Genomic DNA, 21,987 nt, shown 5'->3' with positions numbered 1-21,987 from the left:
CTTCTCATGCCCTGGGGGATCTTTGGCACACCACTTTGAAGAACACAGGCAGTTAGGATAAATAAGAATCACCATGTGTAGTGCTCTGGATCCAGAGGGAAATGGCCCCAGCAGGCCTGGGGGCAGTCAGGGAGGGTCCCCAAGAACAAAAAGGAATAGCAGTGTACTGGGGCCTCCCTTAGCATGACAACTTCATTATAATTGCAGTTTGTCCCTTTTCAGGAAGAAAACAGGCAGATGTGCTTCCTTGCCAGTCCTGCAATTGGCCCTTCCACTTAAGTTCCTCTTCATTAACTATTATGAAGACAACAAACAAGTGGTGACTAGGTTTGGAATCCAAGGCTTTTAAAGGTGATTCTCCTCACAAGCTCTCCCTGCATTCCTGTACCTTGTTTAGGAATGACCCTCAAACAATTACCCACCTTACTGCCCAACCCCTTCCCCTAGAGGACACCCCTATCCCATCAGGCTCAGCTTGGCATGGGAAGGGTCAGATTTCTGAAACAGCTTTAAGTTCCCAGAAAAGGAGTACCTTGGTCCCCTGTGGAAGGTTGGAATAGATGGTTCCCTTGCAGTGTTAACACTGGCAGTGTATTAACCGTTCATCTTGGAGTGGGGAAGCATAATGGCAGTAGATGCCAGTCTACATGGTTGTATGTGCTTCCTCACACCACAGCTGACTTCTGTCTATGTAAGGTTGGTGAACACAGATTTGGGAGGAGACACACCAGTACAGAAAATACATTTACTTCAAGAGTCTGTGTAATAGGGTAAAACACTCAAATATGAAGTGGTGGTGCATGCCTGTAATCCCAGCAACTCTGGAAGAAGTGGGGATTCCTGGAACGGAGCTCAGTGGTAGAGTGTCCCTGGGTTTAATTCCCAGGTACTGCAAAAAAAAAAAAATTAGGACATGATGGGCTTTAAATATTAATTGTCTTTGTTTTTAATAACATTTATTAAATTGTAGGTATCTTTTTAAGACTGAGTTGCTTACAAAACAAAATCCTGAGATTTTAAATCGGTTTTTGTGAATCTGATGGAGCCAGTGCCAGCATACCACTGATTCTAAATTTTGGGGGAACCCCAAAATTAAGTGCTTTAAAAGTTTGCCCTTGCTGGGAGTGGTGGTGCATGCCCATAATCCCAGCAGCTCAGGAGGCTGAGGACTGTGAGTTCAAAGCCAGACTCAGCAATTTAGGGAGGCCCTAAGCAAGTCAGCAAGACCCTGTCTAAATAAAATATTTAAAAAGAGTTGGGATGTGGCTCAGTGGTTAAGTATCCCTGGGTTCAATCTTGGGGGGTAAGCGGGGGAGTAAGTTCCTATCTTTTAGATCAGAGAATGGCAAACTGTGGTCCTACCTCTTATTGTGAATAAAGCTTAATTGGAACGTAGCCACCCCCTCACCTATACGTTGTTTTGAGTAGGACTACATTGAAACAGACGTGGCCTGTAAAATCTCAGTCATTTACTGAAAAAATTTGCCTTTCCCTGTTGTAGACAAACATCCTGAAGTATATATTTGTGAAACATCATTTGGGATTTGCTTCAAAATAATCCAGTTTGGGGAGGAAGAAAATGTAACTAGAAGCAAGGCTGTGAGATGGTGGAAGCACTTGGTTTCATCATCCTCGTGTGTCTGCTTTTATACATGTTGGAGAGTTTCCATAATAACACACTTTTAGGAAAGGAGGGCCTGCCCTCCCATAGCTTCCCAACTGCTCTAACCCACACCAGGACCTGGCATCCCTGACCCAACAAGGGCGGCACGACAAAGCCACTGCCATTCGTTCCAGTTCTGCATACGTCTGATGATGACTTCTGTCCCAGGCTAACCAGAAAGGCCATGGGCACTGAGAAAGCCCCCCACAGCTGGCCATGCAGTGAGTGCCCCCGAATCTGGGACCCAGGGGTGTTCTGGAAATGGGAGGAAGGGACAGGAGGGCTCTGTGGAAAGGGAACCCCTTTCTAAGGGTCAGGCCAAACATCAGGGGCCTTAGGTAAGTTTGTCCTCTGCTCTCTGTGCCCGCCACATCCAGGCTTGGACCTCTGACTTCTCCCTGGGTAGTCCCTGCCCCTCTGTGACTTGGATAGTGCTTTGTCATCATTTCAGTGCTGGAAACGGAATCCGGGGCTTCATGCATGATAAACAAGCTCTCTGAGATATACCCCATCCCTGTTTTTGTTTGTTTTTCCTTTTTGTAGGCAGATCCTCACTAAGCTGGCCTCGAACTTGGATCCTCCTACCTCATCCTCCTCAGTGACTGGGATCACAGGCATGGGTCACTGTGCCTGGCTTGGGGAAAATTTGAATGCTGATCACTCAGGGTCTTCAGATAGACTCAGAGAAAAGCATACAAAATGCCACACAGCAGCCCAGTCCCTGGGACGTCTGCATGGTCACTGTCATCATTCTCTGCCCTGAGGGGCCACAGGGACCCCCAGTGGGACTGGGGCCAGGTCTCTGACTGCTGTAGATGTAACCTAAACCCCATTAGAACTGAAATTATGGTTCTGGAAGTAAAACAAAGTTGGGTAGGGTTTTTCCCCCTAAAGACCATTTCTACCTAGAAGGATTAAACTTGTCTTCTGGAAATTCCACCTTAAATTCCAGGATTTCCCAAAACCAAGTGAAACAAACAGATGCTTAGTGTGGCCTCTCTCAGCACCACCGCACCTCTCACCCCCTCGTCTGACCTCAGCCCTCTGTCTGGGCATCCTGTCCTGTCTCCTGCCCACACCTTGGACACCAAGCCTAACCTGTACTGCTCTTCTTTGTGGCTCTTACCTCCCTGATCCCACCCTCACTTTGCCCCCCCACTTCCCCTGGAAACACTTGGTTGCATCCATAGACATTTTTGGTTGTTGCCCTTAGTGGAGGGTAGGGTGTTACAGCATCTAGTGGGTAGAGGAGCCACTTGGCACCCTGCACTGCACAGAATAGCTCCACCCAAGATTAACTGGCCCCAATGTCAATAGCACCAAGCTAAAGAGACCCTGCCCTGCCCCATAAATCTGAGCATGTTGAGCTGGGTTTGGTGGCACATGCCTGTAATCCTAGCAACTCTGGAGACTGAGGCAAAAGGATGGCAAATTTGAGGCCAACCTCAGCAACTTACATGCTAATTCAAAAAATAAAGAGCTGAGTTTGGTGGAGCACACCTATAATCCCTGCAACTCAGGAGGCTGAGGCGGGTGGATTGCAAATTTGAGACCAGCCTCAGCAACTCAGCAAGGCCCTGGGTCAAAAAAAAAAGGGGGGGGGGGCGCTGGAGATATATAGTCCAATGGTAGAATGTCCCTGGGTTTGATGTGGCTTAGTGGTAAAGTGCCCCCTACTTCCATTCCAAGTACCAAAAAAATTAAAAATGTGAGCTTTTTACAGCAGAAACAGTTGAGAATAAGCCTGGAGCTGGGCTGCACAGGTCCGGCGCAGGCTCACCACTCCAGCTAGTGACCTAGCCAGGCCTCAGTTTTATCCACTGTAAAATGGATCTAGCATATATTTAAGTACTACTGAGCAGTAGCTGCTGTCATCGGTAGCCGGGATTTATCATGCTTTATGTGATAGGACTCTACCCTCCATTGTAGCCACCCTCCTGTTCCCTAGATTCCACCAGGTGAGGGGAAGCCATGAACAGAGCAGCCCATTGCCAGAAGGACAAGGAATTCACTCACCCACCCTGGGGACCCAAACACCTGCCCTGATGTGCCCTAGTAGTCCTTGGCTCTGCCACCTCCACCCCTTTTCATGGTGGTTTCTAGTTCCTTAACTGGTACAGGATGTGACTATGAGACTACAGAGGCCAGGGTCTTCAGGGCAGGAGCCAGGCCAGCAAGGATCGAGGAACCCCCAATGCTGTTGCTCCCACTGTGGGACTCAGGGCAAGTCCTTCCCCTCTGAGCCTTGTGGTCCTCCTTGCCATGGTTGAGCCTCAGTTTCCTTATCTGTCAAATGCAGGCCTTGTACAAGTCACAGTGAATGTAAAATTCTGAGCATAGGGTGGCCCAAGTGGAGACTACAGCTGAAATGGCCCCTTAGTCCCTTGTTGCTGTCCGTGCTGATTTGAGCTCTTTCCCTCAGCATTCCGGCTCTGTCCAGCTCACTGATTTTGCCCCTTGGCCACTCCTCCCCAACCCCTGCATCAAGTTCTCTGACTCATTCCCGTGCACCCAATCCTCCTCACCAAACCACATCCCCCTTTGATTTACTGCAAAATTTCCCAGCCTGCTCGCTCTTGCTATTGCCCCCACCCTGGCTAGAGAACCAAATGCCTCTAACTTTTCTCCTCAGCGACCCCACCCTCTCTACAACCCCCTGTTGCTTCTTCACCATTGGCTTAGGGGCTTAAGTATTGCCCTGTGTAGAGACTCGGATGACTCCAGGTCATCTGGTCTCACTGCTGCCTGACATGAAGACCTTAAAGAAGTAGAGGCTCTGGGGAAACCATTTCTTCAAGGTGCCACCCCACACCGTGGCCTGTGCTGAGTGCATGGTATTCTCAAGGCAGGGATAGAAAGGAGGGGCAAGCATCCAACTGCCAGGTGGCCACTCAGGAAGCCCCCAGTCCCCCTGCAGCCACTATAGCTGACCAAAGGAACAGGTTCTAGTCTAATCCAAGCGCTCTCTGCAGGATCTTACCTGGATTCACCGTACCCCTTCACACTCGAACAGCCCCCACTTGACAACAGCATTCAGGAACCATACTCTGAGAGGGCAAAGACCCTGGCTGGCGGGCACTGGATCCAGGATCAGGACTGACCTGGAGCCCACATCCTGCTCACTGCACTGCTGCCTGAGAGAACACTGCTGTTCTCGTTCCACAGAGGGGAAATTAGGGCTCAAATGGTATATGGGAAGGGAAATGGAGCCAGCAGGGGCCCTATGGGCACAGCCATAGCAGACAAAGGGAGGACTCAGAGAAGAAAGGAGGTCTGACCCAGTCACGTGAAGCCCCAAGACCAGAAACCCTTGGTCCCCCTGCCCCAGGAGTCCAAGAAGCTGAGAGCACAGGGGAAGTAGAGACAAGGACCTGGTGACCAGGATGGGGCAGGTTCTGGGGGAAGCCCCCACCCTTGGCATGGTTACCTGAATATAAATTTCTGGCCTCCCGACTGCCCCAGAACTATTTGGGGCAAGAGGAAGAAAATAGACTGAGTTACTTCCTCCTGACCCCTTTCCCCAGGCTTCCAGGTTAGCTCTGACATCTGAGACTCCAAGAAAGCAGTTTCATTTCCCCAGCCAAACTTCCCAAGGGAGGAAAGGGTGGGGCCAGCTACTTTAAGAAGAGAGAGGGGGCTGCAGAGCCAGCCCTGCTGCCCTGTCCTCAGAGAGCTGAAGGTAGAGCTGAAGGTAGAGCCTCGGAGGCTGGTGTGGGGGTGGAATGGAGATGGGCCTGCAGAGAGCAGGGCTGACAGGGACAGTGGGGAGGACAAAGAGACACAAGAGACTGTCAGATGAGGAGACAGAAAGAGGGCAGAGAGAAGAGAGAGGGGCAGAAGCGGGGAGATAAGAGCAGAGGCAGGCTGGAAAGTTAGGGCCAAGTCAGGGGACACACAAGCCCAGAGAGAAAGGCAGCCGCAGGGCAAGGGCTCAGCCAGGCAGGCCACTGGGGGACAGTCAGGCTTGGGGGAACACAGGTTCTGGTCATAGTAGCCTCTGTTTTTCCTCCACCCCAGACACCATCTCCACTAAGAGTCATGGCCCAGTTGGGTAAGTTAGCAGGGGAGTGACCCTGGGACAAATGGGGCAGAATCCTGCCCCCACGTATGCTCTGACTCTTTCCTTCTGTTCTCAGCCCTGCGCCTCCTCACCCTAGTGCCAATCCTCCTCAGTCTAGCAGCCTCCCTGGACTGGAAGGTGGCCTTCAGCCAGGACCCCTTTGAGAAATGCATGCATGATCCTGACTATGAGCAGCTGCTCAAGGTGGTGACCTTGGGCCTCAATCGAACCTTAAGACCTCAGAAGGTGATCGTGGTTGGTGCTGGCGTGGCTGGGCTGGTGGCTGCCAAGGTGCTTAGTGATGCTGGACACAAGGTGAGAAGTACTTCTTATAGTCCCCCTGGGAGTCTGGAAGGAGGACACCCTTCCCATCTGGTGTGGCAGGGTGGCGGGGACAGAGAGAGACTTGTCCTTTCTCCTGAAACCCCTGCTCTAACATGTATGCCCTGAGAGATCTTTGACATGCTCTGTTCCACTCCCTCTAAATCACTCTTCTTGTTTTTTGGTACCAGGGATTGAACCCTAGGACACTTAATCACTGAGCCACATCCCAAGCCCTTTTGTATATTTTATTTAGAGACAGGGTCTCACTGAGTTGCTTAGGGCCTTGCTAAGTTGCTGAGGCTGGCCTCAAACTTGTGATCCTCCTGCCTCAGCCTCCTGAGTCACTGGGATTACAGGTGTGCACCACCATGCCCAGCTCTAAATCACTCTAAATGACAGGTGGGAGCAAGGATGAGGATTTGTGTTCGTGGAGGCAAAAACTCCAGGGGAAGTGACACTTTCAGTCTAGAGTCTCCCCTACTGAAATCCAAGAATGAGAATGAGCCAGCCCAGGGACTTCTATGCATTTGGGAAATCACCCCGTTCCTTTCCTAAACTGGGAAGTCCCTCTGCAATCCAGCCAGTGACTTTCCTGCTGGAAATGCCCACTTTCTGTTCTTCTACCAACCCCTCCCACCACTCATAAAGAAAGGAATCTTCAACTAGACATGGCGGCACATACCGGTAATACAGCTAACTTGGGAAGCTGAAGCAGGAGGACTGCAAGTTCGAGACTGTGTCTCACAATTAAAAGGGCTGGGGATGTAGCTCAGTAGTAGAGCACTTCTGGGTTCAATTCCCAGTATTGGAGCGGAGAGGGAGAGAGGAGAAAGAGGAGGGAGAGAGGGTGGGGAGGAGGGAGGAAGCAAGCAATCCTGATCTAGATACATACCACTGCAGGATGGAGGAAGGGAGAGTCTGGCATAGGGTGGGAGACTCAGTAGGAGGAAGGTCCCTGCTTTCCCCTCATCCCTCAGGTCACCATTCTGGAGGCAGATAACAGAATTGGGGGCCGCATCTTCACCTTCCGGGACCGGAAGACAGGCTGGATTGGGGAGCTGGGAGCCATGCGCATGCCCAACTCCCACAGGTGAGGCCAGACCTGGGTGCCCCCAGCCCCGCCTCTGTACTCAGACACAACCAGAACCCAACCTTGATCCCAGCTCCAGGCTTCAGTGTCTGTTTTTATTCTTTTTATGGTACTGATGATTGAACCCAGAGCCTCATGCATGCTAACCAAGAGCTCTACCACTGAGCTACACCCCCAGCACTCTGCTCCAGTTTGTCACCCTCAGGCCTAGAGGCCCCACACAAGCTGGGTCTGTACCTAATCTGCAACTTCATCTTTCACCTAATCCCAACCTCATGGTCCCCTGGCACCAGCCCCATAGTGGTACCTGCTGCAGGGCTCAGGTCACCTCCTCCAGCCAGAGCCCCTAGCCCAAGCCAGTGCCATCCCATCCCCTGCAAGCCTCCCCAGTTCTCCCTCTCCCAATGCCCTCAGGACCCTATGCACCAGCGTGACCACTGTCTCTGGCCCTTTCCCCATCCCTAACCTCCAACTGTCCTGAACTCTCTTCCTGTTCTCAAGGCAAACCTGAGCTCCAACTTCATCCCCAGTGAAAACCAGTCCCTGCTCCTGACCCAGTCCTCATCCTGGTTCTGCCCTCAGCCTTCCAACAATGTCTCCATTTCATTCCCATCCCTAGCACTGATCCCAAATCTACTCCAGCCTCATGCCCATCCCCACTTCCCTCCTCCAAGCCCCACTAGGACTGCAAACCCTGGCCCTCACCCAACCTCTCCCACATCCTCAGGATCCTTCATGAGCTTTGCAAGAGCCTGGGACTCAATCTGACAAAATTTACCCAATACGATGAGAACACATGGACAGAAGTGAATGACATGAAGCTGCGGAACTATGTGGTAGAGAAGATGCCCGAGAAGCTGGGCTACAACCTGCGCCCCAGGGAGAAGGGTCACTCACCTGAAGAAATCTACCAAATGGCTCTCCACAAAGTAGGTGGCCCCACACCCTCCTCCACCCTGACCTTCTGTGCCCCACCTTCCCTGTCTTCCCTACTGTCTCCTGCCACTGGCTCTTGCCTTTAACTCCCCCACCAGAAGCTTCCCCTTCCCACTGTGCACTGCCCTGGACCATCTTTGGCTAAAACCCTGATCACCCAGGTGATGTTTCCTGCAACCCAGACCTGTGCCATGTCCCCTGGCCACCCCTCAGCCCCACTGAGCTCAGTATCTTTCCCTAAACCCATTTGTACCCCCAGGTTCCATCGTAAAATGGCTCCATTCAGTCACGTGGGAGACCCCCAGGTGCCATTCTCACTCCCCACTCCCTTTCCCACCCCCACCACATGTTCCCACCTCTCTGTCCAGCCCAAGCCCAAGCCCAAGCCCTCTGAATCCTCACCCCAGCCTCTTCCCTGGCTGCCCAGCCTCCTGCTTCCACAGCAGTCTTCTCACTCAGAGCTGACCCTGCCCACAGCACTCTTTGGCTCTCCAGAGCCTCTCAGACAAAGTCCTAGCCCCTGAGACTCATGTGCCAGCCCTTCATGGCCTTGCCTCCCCTTCTTCAGCCTTTCCTTCTCCAAGAAATTCATTACTGCCCAAAGTCCTCCTACTGGTCCAGACACACCCACTCTTTGCTCCTTGAAGCCTGCTCCACTCAGCCGTCATCCCATACCTGCGCCCTCACCACATCTCCTGCTTCCCCACCAAGGAGCTTCTGCTTGTCCCTTGAGAGCCAGCTCCCCCGCTCCAGGAGGCCTTCCTGATGCCCTTAGGGTGGACTGGCCATAGTCAACTCTGGGAGCCCCTTCCTTGTCCATTTCCCTTCACAGACAAGGGTGAGCACCAAATCCTGGTCAGCTCTGTGCCCTGACACTGATAGTACAGGGAGCCTAGGGAAATGCCAGCCGAGCGAGTGAGTGAGTGGCAAGTGAAGGGGCTCATCCTTCTGTGGGGGGTTCCTGGTCAGGAACGAAAAGCAGATGGACAAATGAGAGGGCTGAACTCTGACCCGAGCAGCAAGGCTTCTGGCAGGGACTGTGACTTGGAACAGAGACTGAAAAGGGTGGTCACTGTGTTCCAGGCATAGATGAGGCAGGAGAATCACAGGGCACGATGGAGGCAGGAGGGTCCCAGGGGCAGCCTAGGCACTGGACATTGTTCTGTAGAACCAGAGCTGTCTTGAAAAAGGGTGACTAAGGGGCTGGTGGGAACCTGGAACACCAGGCTGAGGGGGAGCCAGAGGGCAGTGGTCAAGAGAAAGGTTGGGGAATACACCTTGTCAGCCATCATGTCTTGGCAGTGCTGACCAATGGCAGAGGGGACTTATCTTCTGTCCATGCCAGCAGTGATCCAGAAGAACACAGCTGGGCTGGCACAGACACAGTTCTTGGGTGGACTGAACTGATGAGGGGTGAGGGGAACGAACATTTAAGATACTCCTCCCCCCGGTGTCATCAGAGTTGCGGTGGAGGGCAAGGCTGGTGGTGCAGCATGGGTGGAGGCCTGGGGGCTTGAAAGAGTGGTGAATATCTGGCCTTGGGCAGAACCAGGGGAACCCAGCCCTTCCTGCTGGCACATTCTGCTTGTTCCCGGACAGGCCCTGAAAGAAGTTATGGTGCTGGGCTGCAAAAAGGCAATGAAGAGGTTTGAAAGGCTCACACTTCTGGTGAGTGGTGGCTTCGATTTTTCTGTCAGAAACGAGGGCAAAGAGGGTGCCCGCGGGGCTTTCCCAAAGAAGTAAGGAATTCAAGGCTCCAGTCTGGCTGCTCCCTGGACACGCCCCCTTTCTGGACCTCTTTTTCCCTCATGGGTTGGTTACAAGAGGGGGCCAGATCATTAAGGTCCAGAGCATAGAAACAGGAGGCCCAGTCAGGGGGAGGTTCTCGGGGAAGTGGGGACAGAGGTAACAGCTGGCAGGTGCAGCCAGCTGATTTGGGCCTGCATCGGCCCACAGGAATACCTCGTCTGGGAGAGCAACCTGAGCCAGTCGGCCGTGCAGCTTCTGGGAGACGTGATGTCCAAGGACGGATTCTTCCACCTTGGCTTCACCGAGGCCTTGAGGGCGCACAGCTGTCTCAGCGACCGGCTCCGGTGAGCGGCGGGTGGGCGGGGCCAACCAGGCAAACAACCGGGAGTGGGTGGGTGGAGCTGGCGCGAAGGGCGTGGTCTGCAGGGGGAAGGAGTGGGCTAAAGGACGGAAGAGGCCGGCGCATCTAGTCTGGCCTCGCTTGCCGGCAGCAGAGGTCCTCCAGAGGACCTGGTAAGAAACGTTCCAAAGAAGGGTGTGCCCCAGGGAAGAGGCGGGGCTTCCCAGTCCTGGATCCTCTACTCGGGGCCTGGGGCCCTCAAGAATAGACAGGGGCGGGCGAGGGGGGCGGGGAGGATGAAGGGGCGGGGTCAAGGAGGTGCCACTAGGGGCCAGAAACGCGGGGCCCGAGCTGAGGAACCCAGGAACAAATATCAACTCACTCGCATCCCGGATCGCAGGTACAGCCGCATCGTGGGCGGCTGGGACCTGCTGCCGCGCGCGCTGTTGAGCTCGCTGTCCCAGCCAGTGCTGCTGAACGCTCCAGTCATGGCGGTAACTCAGGGCATGCACGAGGTGCACGTGCACATTGCGACCTCGCACCCATCGCGGAATCCGAAGGAGCTGACCGCAGATGTAGTGCTGCTGACCACGAGTGGGCCCGCGCTGCAGCGTATCACCTTCTCACCGCCGCTGTCGCACAAGCGGCAGGAGGCGCTGCGCCAACTACACTATGTGCCGGCCACCAAGGTGTTCCTTAGCTTCCGTCGGCCCTTCTGGCACGACGAACATATCGAGGGCGGCCACTCGAACACCGACCGCCCATCGCGTCAGATACTCTACCCGGCACCAGATGAGGGCGCGCTGCTGCTGGCCTCGTACACGTGGGCAGACTCCGCGGCCCCGTTCTCGGGCCTGAGCCAGAACGATGCCATGCGCTTGGCACTCAACGATTTGGCGTCGCTCCACGGGCCCCTTGTGTACCGGCTCTGGGACGGCAGCGGCGTCGTTAAGCGCTGGGAGGATGACCCACATAGCCAGGGTGGCTTCGTGGTGCAGCCGCCGTTTCTCTGGCAAACTGATCAGGACAATGGGCAGGACTACGACTGGGTGGTCCCCTATGGCCGCATCTACTTCGCCGGGGAGCACACTGCCCACCCGCACGGCTGGGTGGAGACGGCTGTCAAGTCGGCTCTGCGGGCTGCCATAAAAATCAACACCCGGGAATGGGCCGGGCGTGTGGATACGGCCCACGAGGGGCACGCAGATACGGTCCATGAGGGGCGTGTGGATACGGTCCACGAGGGGCACGTGGACCACGAGGGGCACGTGGTCCACGAGGGGCACGTGGACCACGAGGGGCACGTGGACCACGAGGGGCACGTGGTTCACGAGGGGCACGTGACGCACGAGGGGCACGTGACTCATGAGGGGCACGTGGCTCACGAGGGGCACATGGACCACGTGGATACGGTCCACGAGAGGCAGGGGGATGTCCCAGAGGAGACCGGCTATGTCCCATGCAAAGAGGGAAAGGGAGAAGCCAGCCACCGTGCAGCCCATCGCCTCCCATCTGTCCGGCACACCACCCACGTTAGGGTTTCAAATTAAAAGTATTTTCCGGAAAAGTCATGTGGTCCAGCCTCTTCCCTGCTCTGCAGCTTCCCCAGTTTGCCTGGACTGGCTACTCGCCCGCCAGTTCAAAGGGTAGTGCTTCTCCTGGAGCCCAGAAGCTGTCTCCAGCTTCTTTCCTGACAGGGGGCTCTATGGAAAGGGGTACAGGACAATGCACTACTCTCGTAAGTGGTACATGGGCCCCACCCCAGGCTGGTCAGGAGGCTGTGACAACAGAAAACCTGACTCCCAGTGGGCTAAACAAGTTTATTTTTTTCACAAGAGCAGTAGCCAGTAGGCAGGGTCCCAGTGTGCAGCTCTGCAGGCCCCTCACTGCCATTATGTCCAGCAGGTGGCTCCCGCCACAGCCCTGAACAACCCCCCCTTTCTTCCAGAGCCCCAAGTCAGGCCAGCTGGAAAGCCCCGCCTCCACACACCCTCCAGGGACCTCCTCTTATGTCTCACTGGCCAAGTCCGAGTCAGGTGGTCAGGCTTGGGCTCTGCTCAGGGGTCACATGGGTCACTACCTCCTCATCCTGGCCACAATGCCAAAAAGTAAGATGTCAGTTTAATGAAACCAGCTTATCAGGGGTGTGGCAGGGAGCCACCCTCCTCACAGGTCCCTCCCTCCCTGGCCCAGAGGCCCAGGGCAGATCAAGTGGCTGGTCAGTGGGTTAGGAGTCCGCACCTTCTTCCTCCTCTGGCAGGATCTCTAGGCTGCTGTCAGGCTGTGGGGCTGTGTCCACTGAAGGCGGCGGGGTCGGCAGGGCCCGTGTAGGTGATAGTGGCAGTGGAGACACTGGGGGCGAGGGGCTGCGGGGCTCTGAGGGCGGCACCAGACCCAAAACCTCCTGCACGTTGTGGGGCAGCTCCTAGGGGCAGGCAGGCAAAAATCAGGGGTGAGCTAGCAGAGGAGGAGCAGGGAGCCCGCTGTGGGGGGGGTTGGGGGGGCCAGGACTCACGCGGCAGGCAGTCAGCTGCCGGTAGAGGGCCTCCGCGCGCGTTAGCACATCTTCCACACTCAGCTTCATGGTCAGCTCATTGATATGCTGTGGGAGGGGGTGGGTCAAGCTTATGGCCCTCATCACCATTGCTGCCCAAGTGCCTACTCTGCACCTGCCTCGTGCTGGGGAGTGGAGGGAAGACAGGGCTGACCCTCTGGGGGCTCAGAACAGGGATATGGGGTCAGGGAGCCAGGTTTCTCAATCCTGCAGCCATCATTCCCAGCGCTCACTGCTCACCAGACACACTGCATAATGAAGGGAAGCGGCCTGAGTTCATGTATGGGCGGCCCTACTCACCTGCTCTGTGGGTACGATGCTAGAACCCAGGCGGGGAAGGGGGAAATCAGCAGGTCCATTCTGACAGTACTCACAGCCAACCATCCATCCAGTAATCGTTTTGAGCACTGTAGCACAGGCCAGGCAGTGCCAGCCTCCAAGTGCCACAGCTAGGTCAGGGTGGCAGGGGGAGCCCTCACCTTAAGGATCTCGTTGGAGCCAAAGCCAGACAGCATGAGGGTGTCACGTTCCATGTCCAGGATGGCACAAGCTACTAGCAGGTGCAGATTGGGACCAGGAAGCCCTGTCCACAACACCTGGGGGTGCCAGAAGGAACCTGTCTGAGATCCTACCCGAGTCTGCCCCACTCACATCTGTTCATCTCCCTCCAATCTTCCAGCCCCTCCCACTTCTTCCTCTTCAACCCTCCCACCCAAACTGGCTGGCCCACCTCCCACAGTCGAAGGATATCTGGGAAAGGGAATTCTCTCTTGAACCAGATGAGCAGCCACCGGAAGCAGAAGCAGAGAGAACCGGAGTCCTGGGAGTCTGGGGGAGGACAGTGCATGACTCAGCCTCACCCAGAGTTGGTGCCCCATAACAAGCAAACTCAAAACCAGTTTCCCCCAAACTCAAAACCAATTCCAGTTCACAACATGCCCAGCAGCTGGACAGAGCCGAGTGGTCCTGGCTGTTAGGCCCTCCCTGGGTACAGACAGGTCATGTGTGCTGGCTGAGGGGCTTCAGAAGCTCACTGCAGGAGCTTTCCCACCAAGGCTGCCACTCTTCAGAGGATGTGAACTACCTCCACATCCTCCACTGTGCTGAGATGAACACGCCCAAGGAAAACAAAATCTTAGCCACCAGTGCTGTGAGGGTTGTAGACACAGACACCCAGAAACACTGTTGGCCAAAATGTCAGTTGGGGTGGTAACTGCAGGGAAGTGGTGACCAGGACATCACTTCAAAAGATGGCACATGCCTTTAATCCTAGCAACTCAGGAGGCTGAGACAGGAGGATCACAAATCCCAGGCCAGCCTAAGCAACTTAATATCTTATCTCAAAATAAAAACTAAAAAGAACTGGAGATGTAACTCGATGGTAAAACACCCCTAGGTTCAATTCCCAGTTTTGGGGTGGGGGGCTATAAAACTTTTGCAGTGTTGGGGATGGAGCCCAGCTAGGCACACATGCTAGACAAGTGTTCTCCCCCTAAGCCACACCCCAAAAACTGTAAAAGTAAGTGTTGCCCTTGACACAGTCAGTCCCCTTTTTGAATTATGACCTTAACTATCTTTCCTGATGAGAAACTGCAAGTGACTTGAATGTCCAGCAGGTTAAATCACTTCTAGTGTGTCCTTCAGGGGACAGAATTCCATGCATTCAGAGGAGACTGGGAGCATTCAGGCTGTAGACAATCCCATGCATTCAGAAGACAATGTTGCAGAGAGGCAGCTCAGGTCCTCATGTCCCAGAAAAGTGACACATGCTTTCCCAAGAATCAGTTTCTTTCCTCTTTAGTAAGGTGAAGTCAGGTATATATCATCTCCCTCCCCCAGCAGTCCTAGAGCTTCTTTAAGGAAAGGTTCATAAATGTTTGTTTGTTTGTTGTTGCTTTGGTTTTTTTTGTGGTGCTGGGGATTGAACCCAGGGCCTCATGCTTGCCAGACAAGCACTCTACCAACTGAGCTATACCCCCAGCCGAAATGTTCGTAAATGAATTACCTTATCATTGTCTTTTAGTTTTTTCTTCATCTGAATTTTCAGGTTTTTTTACATTGAACAAATAAAAAGAAAAAGCTTATAGATAGCATGTAACAGCCCCACCCAGGGGCCAGAAAACGAGTTTCTGATCCTGGCCCAAGGTGAGCAGGAGCGGGTGGAGAGAGATGGCGGATTCCCACAGAGGTCCTCGTTTCTGACACATCCTGGGCAGGGTTAGCCACACTAAAGCCAGCTCAGGTGGAGGCAGGCATGGGCATGGGCAGTGCCAAGGCTCAGCAGCAGCTGTCATTCGGCCCTGACACAACTTCAGGATCTGGGCTACCTGAGGATGTTTCTCCTGTTCAGATCAAGACCAGGCATCCCAGACCTTCTGTGGCTACTGACAGAATCTTGGGCAAGGTCTGTGAATCCCCTGCCCACCCATCCCACCACCAGCCCTAAGGACATACCCAGGAAGTCGCACAGCGGCTGGTCCAGCACCCTCAGGAGCAGCAGCAGTTGCCCAAGCTGCCGCTTCATGGTCTCCTGACTCTCCTCAAAGTTTCCATGCTGCAGGGAGAGGAAGGCAGTGGGCAGGTGAGGAGCCCCCAGCCCTGACTCCGTGAGGTCTGTATCCCACCCCCATGGTGGGCCTTACCACAAGCTCCATGAAGCCACAGAAACACCAGAAGGCATCCACTTCACTCTGAATGACGTAGAGGATCGGGGACAGAAGGTCACTCATGCCCTGGACATAGCCTGGGGGGGACATAAAGTCAGGGTCTATCCCAGAGCTCCCCCACCTGACCCCGAGCCGGGACCAGTTCCTCACCGAGGTCAAAGTGGTACATGCAGTACGTGAGGAGAATGTCATGCAGGAGGCCCAGCCCTGGGTTCTCGGGGCCCTCGTAGAATTTGTTGGTCCTGTCAGTGCGGCTCACATCTCTCTCTGCAGGAACCGGGTGCAGAATGCAAACATGACAAAGGTGAGGGCCCCATCCCTCCTGGCCCAGCACCAGCCCTGCCCACTCTGCTCTCTGGCAGCCCCCAGCTTCAGCGCTCGCTGTGGGCAGGAGCAGGACTGGTTCCAAATCATCACTAACACTCCTGCTGGGAGGCACCGGGCTTCACCCACCAGCTCAGCCTATCCTGCGAATGAAGAAACCGAGACCCAGAGACTTAAAGCCACTTGTCTAGATCTCCCAGTGACAGCTGACACTTGAACCTGAAAGCTCCCCCACCCCCACCCCCACCCCTGTCCGCTCCCCCTGGCCATTCCTACCACTCTTCACCCCCATTTTCCTCCCCAGAGGACCTCATCCCTCCCCCGGCGCTCCCCACTACTTCCTATCTCCCACCCTACCCTTTCATCTCTGTGCCAACCCAATACCTAGCACACCCACCAATGAGGCTGCGGTATCCGTGTAGGAGTGAGTTCCTCCGCTCCTGCTCAGGACTCACAGACTTCCACTGCAGCTTCATGCGGAAATACTCATCCCTAAGGAGTGGGGAGGGCACACAGCTGTAACTAGTAACACAGCATGGCCCAGGAAGGAAAGCAAGGCAGGCTGGAGACAGACCACCCAGGGAAGGCAGGTCTGCCTGGTCCACCACCATATCCTTTGGCACAGGACAGTCCCAGCATATGGCAGGCTCAAAACCAGTGTTTGTGAGACAAGCCTATTTATCATCTGTAGTGTGCTGTGAAAAGCCAGGTATTGTGCTGGCTCGTGGGGACATGCTCCAATCCACCTGGGAGACTAGGGAGGTTGAAGCCAAAGCTTTGCGGGGCAGAAGTACCCCAAGAATACAGAGATCATATTTTCTCACTCACGTCTTCTTGCGCACATGGGCCTTGTGCTCCTCAGCTGAGCCTTCCCAGCTGAGGTAGCCCAGGAGGAACTTCCAGGCCTCTCGCCGCAGGCTGGGACTCAGACCCTGAGGGTAGAGTGGCATAGACAGCTCAGAGGACCTCCTGATGCCACTAGCCCATCCCATCCCCCCATCTTCTGGTGCTCACCCCTGAAAAGATCCGGTTCTTCAATTCAGACACCTGCTGCAGGCGGCCCTCAGGGCCCACGTGGAGGGCCCACTCCCCCTCTGTGACTGGAGAAGCCCGTTCCACGGGTGGCCGTGACCCCAGTTCTACCTGCAGTGTACAGGTAGGTGAGCCTGGGGCTTGCTGGATCTGGCCCTCAGCCCCATCTCAGTCCACCTCCAAGGGAGCTCAGAACCCTTCTTAGGTTTCTGTCCCTTTTGATAAGACAGGGACTGAAGGGACAGATAGCAGCTCCCTCCCTGAGTCAGTAGCAAAGTCACGCCAGGCAGGATAGCCCCCAGTGACAACAGCCATCGGGTGTGCACTGTGCTTGGCACAGCAAACATGCTTCCATAAAATCACTCCCTCTTTTCTTTCTTTTCTTTTGGTGCTGGGGATCAAACCCAGGACCACTGAGCTACATTCTAAGCTTTTTATTTTTTTTTGAGAAGAGTCTTGCCAAGATGCCCAGGCTGGCCTCTGGATCATGATCCTCCTACTTCAGCCCCACTCCAAGTTGCTGGGATTACGGGGGTGAGCCACTGTGCCCAGCCATACTGTCCCATATTATCAAGGAGGAAATGGAAGCCCAGGGAAATTAAGTCATGTGCCCATGTGACACAGCCAGAAAGTAACAGGCAGGGCTCACTTGATACTCACGCAAGAGATGACCTCAAACCCAGGCTCAGGCTCATCATCAGGTGGTGGAGGAAGATCAGGGGAGGTCCCCTCAGGGTGTGGTTGCAGGGCTCCCCGGAAAAAGTTGGTCACTCGGGAGAAGCTGCTGAAGGTGGTGGAGTAGGGGTCCTGGAGGAAGCGCTGGGCACAGAAACAAAGATTATCATGGGCCCCTCTGGGTCCTGCCCCACTCCCACCCTGCTGTCCTGCTACAGAAGACACTCACAGACACCACATTGGAGCTGTCCTGGTCAAAGAGCTGCAGGTGGTGAAACGAGTTGGAGAGGGCAGAAGAGTCGTGAGGGAAGACGAGGTAGAGGCGGGAGTCCTGCGGGGAGCTGGCAGGTGGGAGGGGATGCACAGGTGATGCACGTGGAGGTGGAGGGCCCAGTGTCCTGGACTGTCCAGGCACACATTTGTCCATTTTGGCATTCCAGCTGCCCTTGGGAATCCCTCATCTCAGAGACCACAGGTGGACCTCAGGTGGGCACATGACCCAGGGCAGGGCAATAAGGGTCTTGCACTTCCCTGGCCAGGGTGAGTGACTCAGGGATGAGCCAGTGAGAGTCAGATGTAGGATTCTGCTGGAATGCAGTGGAAAGATGTGGAAAGTGGAAAGATACAGGGGCATTGCTAAGCCTGGGCTGCTGGGGGCCCAAGAATGACAGAAGCTCAGAGGGAAAAGACACAACCTCCAACATGGTGGGTCCCAGGGCCTGACTGAAATCCATACTACTCTTGGGCTTCTGGGTTTTGTTGTTGTTGTTTTGTTTTGTATTTTTATGGTGCTGGGGATTTGAACCCAGGGCCTTGTGCTTGTGAGGCAAGCACTCTACCAACTTAGCTATATCCCCAGCCCAGGCTTCTCAGTTTTGTATATGCCAGTCAATTCCCTTTCTCTTCATTTAAGTCAGTTTGAATTCTGTTTTGTTCGCAGCGCCAAGGGGTCAAGGTGCAGCTGCAGAGGGACAGGACCAAGTCAGAGGCCCAGCACTGAGAGAAGACTCACCTGGCCAACAGCAGGTAGCGACTGAGGACACGGAGCAGGGCTCGGGTGCCCCCACGGTGGAAGTGCAGGGCAGGCAGTGAGCCTCCAGCCTGAGTCACCAGGACCAAGTAGGCCCAGCTGAGGCCTGGCTTGGACCGGCGGATGGACTTGAGCTCCCCCAGGCTCACTGAGAAGGCCCAGGGGCCCCTGGTGGAGCTGGGCTCTGCACCTAGGGAGAGAGCATTGTGTTAGAAGCAGCATGGGAGGACAGAGGCATCCTGGTCAGCACAGTTGTCTCCTGAGGTCCCACAAAAAGTGGCCCCCATGTCCCAACCTCTGGGAACTGAGCCATCTTATATTATTTAGGGAATACAACTGAATAAAATGAGGAAGAAGCCTGGTGGACATGTGCCTATTCCAGAGGCTTCCCAAGCCCTTACAGTCTTCAGGGTGGAGACCATATTCCTCAACCTGGTACTGGAAGCCCTGCAGGTCTGTCCCAAGTCAGACACCTTCCTGTCTCACCACCAACCTCCTTTTTACTTAAGACTCTACACTTGAACCACAACAAAAGGTGTGGGGCTCTCTATAAAACCCCCTGTACTGCTTCCTCTGGCCTTGCTGGGAGAGAAAATTCCTGAGTGTCCCTCAGAGCCAAGCTCCTCCTCTCACCAGAGAGGACGGATACTGCCTCTGGATACCCTGCTATAACTGTCACACCCATCAGCCTGGAAACCTTCAGGGGTAGGACTCAGGGAGAGCCTAAGGCCAACCCATTCCCCTCTCCTGGGACAGGAAGGTGGTCCAGGTGGCCATCTTGCCTAAGCAACGAAACCTTTGCTACTGAGGGCAAGAGGCATTCCACCTGCCTCCCAGGGACACCAGTTCAGCCTACCTTCTGTGGGCTCCGAGTGGTGCGGCCGTGGCCGCACAGTGCTGATGACAGCCCAGTCGGGTTCATAGCCTGGGTCAAAGGTAGGGTCCTCCTCAGAGGTACAGGAATCACCCCCACTGGAGTCCTTGGGGGAAGAAAAGAATGAGGTGCTATGGATTCTGAGTCTCCTGATCTGAGCCTCGAGCATCCGCTAGAAGGCAGTCCATCTGAACAGGGAGAAGGCATAAAGATGGCACAGCATTGGAACAAGATCACCCAGCACAGCCAGGGACTGAACCAAGACTTGAACCCATGTCTTCCAGTACATGGGAGGTGAATGCCACTGAACAAGTAGCTTTGCAGTGAGACCTTGAGGCTGTAGTACTTAAAGGAACCTGCTAGCACTTGTCAGGGAACTGCACGTCAAAACCACCATAAGATGCCAATCACAGGTTGGGGGTGTGGCTCAGTGACAGAGCACTTCCTAGCACACATGAAGCCCTGGGTTCCATCTCAGTACCACAAAAGAAGAAAAAAGAGAGAGAGAGAGAGAGAGAAAAGATACCATTTCATACCTACCAGAATTGCTGAATCAAACACACAATAACAAAATGTTGACAAGGATGCAAAGAAACCAAACTGCCTATGCTGCTGGTGGGAATATAAAATGGTGCCACTGCTCTGGAAAGCAATCTGGCAGCTCCTCAAAAGGCTAAACACAGTTACCATAATGAGCCAGCAATTCCATTCCTAGGTATGGGCCCAAAAGAGACGAAAACCTCTGTCCACACAAATACTCAGACATGGTCACAATACATAATTCATAATGGCCAAAAGGTGGAAACCACCCAAATATCCATCAAACTGATGAAGAAACAAAATGCTGCACATCCATGTGACATGAAGGCCAGATACTATTCAGCCTCATGGGCCACACTACAATATGGATGGTCCTTGAAAGTATAAGTAAAAGAACTGCATGATTCCATTTATATGAAACGTCCCAAATAGGCAAAGTCAAAGACAGAAACAGATCCACAACTGCACAGGCTCTGGGGAGTGACTGCCAGGAGGTGCACGGTTTCTCTGGGGAATGATAAAATGTTTTAGAATTAGTGATGATAGTGCATACACTCAACTACACACTTTGGATTTTCCACTTTACTTTAAATTAAAATGTTATGGTGAATTATATCTCAACAATGAAAAAAAGTAGTTCACTCACAGACTGTTATGAAAATAACAAGTCCCCACCATGGGGGCTGGTACACAGTTAAGAGTCAATAATGGTGGTTGCTTTTAATGTTGCTAGCTCAGGGGCTGCTGGGCAGATTCTGTGAAATGGTGCAGACAAGGGCCAAGTAGAGTGAAAGCCAGTGGTGCTAGTGACAATCCAGGAAAGACAGGAAACGGACAAAGTACATATGAACTGTGAGGAGGGAACAAGTGGGTAAGAAGCCTCAGTGAGCTGTTCTCTAAGCATGATGGCAGATTACTCCTGAGAAATGTCACACCCCTTCAAGCAACTGGAATCCACAGGCTGAGCTCTCCCCTCCCAGCCTAGCAGGGCTCCCCCAAGGAGCAAAGGGGGCAGGAGCAGGTGTCCTCACAGCCATGAATCTCACGGTCCTTTCCCCCTGAATGGGCATTTTTAGCCCATTTCACAAAGAGGAAACAGAGGAGCGGAGAGATCCTAGTACTCAGCCAGGCTCACGCGTGCCCCAGGCATACTGTCTAGGATGGCACCCAGGTTCCTCAATGCCTTCTGCTGCTCAGACCTAGAAAACAGTAAGAAGTGGAATGCGATGGAAGCCTACCTTCTTGGAGAAGAGGATTTGGGTGGAATCTCCAGCCTCCTCTACAGGAGCCCAGTGCAGAAGGACGTCATTGTCCTGGGGGCAGTGAAGAGGAATTAGAGGGCTCTCCAAACCACCTCAAAGCTTTCAGTACAGGTTCCCAAATTCTGTAGTCCCCACCCTCAACCTTCCAAGGCCCTTCTGAAGGCCCTGCTCTCTTTCGGCCCACCTTCTCCACAACACGGATGACACCTGCAATAAGCGAGTCCGGATCCTGGTGCTTTTTGGCGCTGGTGTGCAGGTACACGCCTCCCTTCTCAAACACCACCTGCCGGAGCGAACCAGGGAGGGTGAAACCCCGCCAGGGCAGACGCGTGAAGGAGCGGCACCGGTAGGGAGCCAATGGGAGCGGGCCTGGGCGGAGCTAGTACCAGGGGCGGGGCCCGTGACTTTGTGAAGGGGTTAGGGAGGGTGGAACCAAGCCCAAAGACCTGCCCTGCGTTCGGGCGTGGGCGCGCATTCCAAAGAGGGCGGGGCTAAAAGGCAGGGTGTCCCTTCGGACAGCCAAGCGGAGGGTGACAGCGCGTTTACAAGGGAATGGTGTTTGCTAAGGCTTTGCCTGGTTCCTATAGCCCCTGCACGACCGGCAGACCACCGGAAGGAGGCGATCTGTATAGACAGAAGAGAAGGAATAGGTTCTGAGTGCTTACCCTGTGGCCAGATCCCTCCATAGCTGCCACCAGGCCCCACTGCCCCGGTTTCCTTCTTTTCCGGGTCAAAGTGGTGTCACATCCGGAAAGGACACTCCCCCTCCAGTCCAGATGGTGGTAGCGCCCCTACCATTCTAAAGCAGGAGTGGATTAAACCACCTTTCAGGATGGGGTAGTTGAACTTGAACTGCAAGGGTTCGAGT

General features: G+C 54.2%; 2 protein-coding genes across 10 annotated transcripts in view; one reads left to right on the top strand and one right to left on the bottom strand.

The window, feature by feature from the left end:
• The window catches only part of IL4I1 (interleukin 4 induced 1), a 36,381-nt gene extending 24,648 nt beyond the window's left edge, over positions 1-11,733 (top strand). The window contains exons 2-11 of one of the 6 annotated variants that reach the window (XM_079119464.1): positions 223-351; positions 1,739-1,884; positions 2,207-2,461; positions 5,681-5,714; positions 5,800-6,038; positions 7,025-7,137; positions 7,865-8,066; positions 9,673-9,741; positions 10,030-10,166; positions 10,563-11,733. In XM_079119464.1, coding sequence (XP_078975590.1) covers positions 2,363-2,461; positions 5,681-5,714; positions 5,800-6,038; positions 7,025-7,137; positions 7,865-8,066; positions 9,673-9,741; positions 10,030-10,166; positions 10,563-11,712 — 2,043 coding nt within the window. In that variant the 5' untranslated portion in view covers positions 223-351; positions 1,739-1,884; positions 2,207-2,362 and the 3' untranslated portion in view covers positions 11,713-11,733. Of the gene's footprint in view, positions 1-222; positions 352-1,738; positions 1,885-2,206; positions 2,462-3,262; positions 5,343-5,680; positions 5,715-5,799; positions 6,039-7,024; positions 7,138-7,864; positions 8,067-9,672; positions 9,742-10,029; positions 10,167-10,562 lie in introns of those variants that run through there. The other 5 variants (XM_079119465.1, XM_079119467.1, XM_079119469.1 and 2 more) reach the window with 5 other exon arrangements.
• On the bottom strand, positions 10,137-21,943 carry TBC1D17 (TBC1 domain family member 17). 4 transcript variants are annotated; one of them, XM_079119486.1, is made up of 18 exons: positions 21,785-21,943; positions 21,304-21,402; positions 21,096-21,170; positions 19,300-19,423; positions 18,426-18,633; positions 17,643-17,754; positions 17,399-17,557; positions 16,721-16,849; positions 16,535-16,638; positions 16,104-16,198; positions 15,533-15,649; positions 15,359-15,459; positions 15,171-15,270; positions 13,447-13,544; positions 13,196-13,312; positions 12,678-12,764; positions 12,404-12,587; positions 10,137-10,242 (listed from the first exon to the last, which is right to left on the bottom strand). In XM_079119486.1, the coding sequence occupies exons 1-18, from the start codon at positions 21,803-21,805 to the stop codon at positions 10,151-10,153; spliced, it is 2,022 nt and encodes a 673-aa protein (XP_078975612.1). In that variant the 5' UTR covers positions 21,806-21,943; the 3' UTR covers positions 10,137-10,150. The 4 variants fall into 4 exon arrangements, with proteins under 4 accessions (XP_078975612.1, XP_078975613.1, XP_078975615.1 ...); XM_079119487.1 differs by lacking the exon at positions 10,137-10,242 and adding an exon at positions 11,730-11,865; XM_079119489.1 differs by lacking the exon at positions 10,137-10,242 and adding an exon at positions 11,963-12,251.
• Between the last annotated feature and the right edge of the window lie 44 nt (positions 21,944-21,987).

Source organism: Sciurus vulgaris, assembly GCF_902686455.1.
Source record: "Sciurus vulgaris genome assembly, chromosome: 17".
Lineage (NCBI taxonomy): Eukaryota > Metazoa > Chordata > Mammalia > Rodentia > Sciuridae > Sciurus > Sciurus vulgaris.
This window is presented reverse-complemented; position numbering and strand designations above follow the sequence as displayed.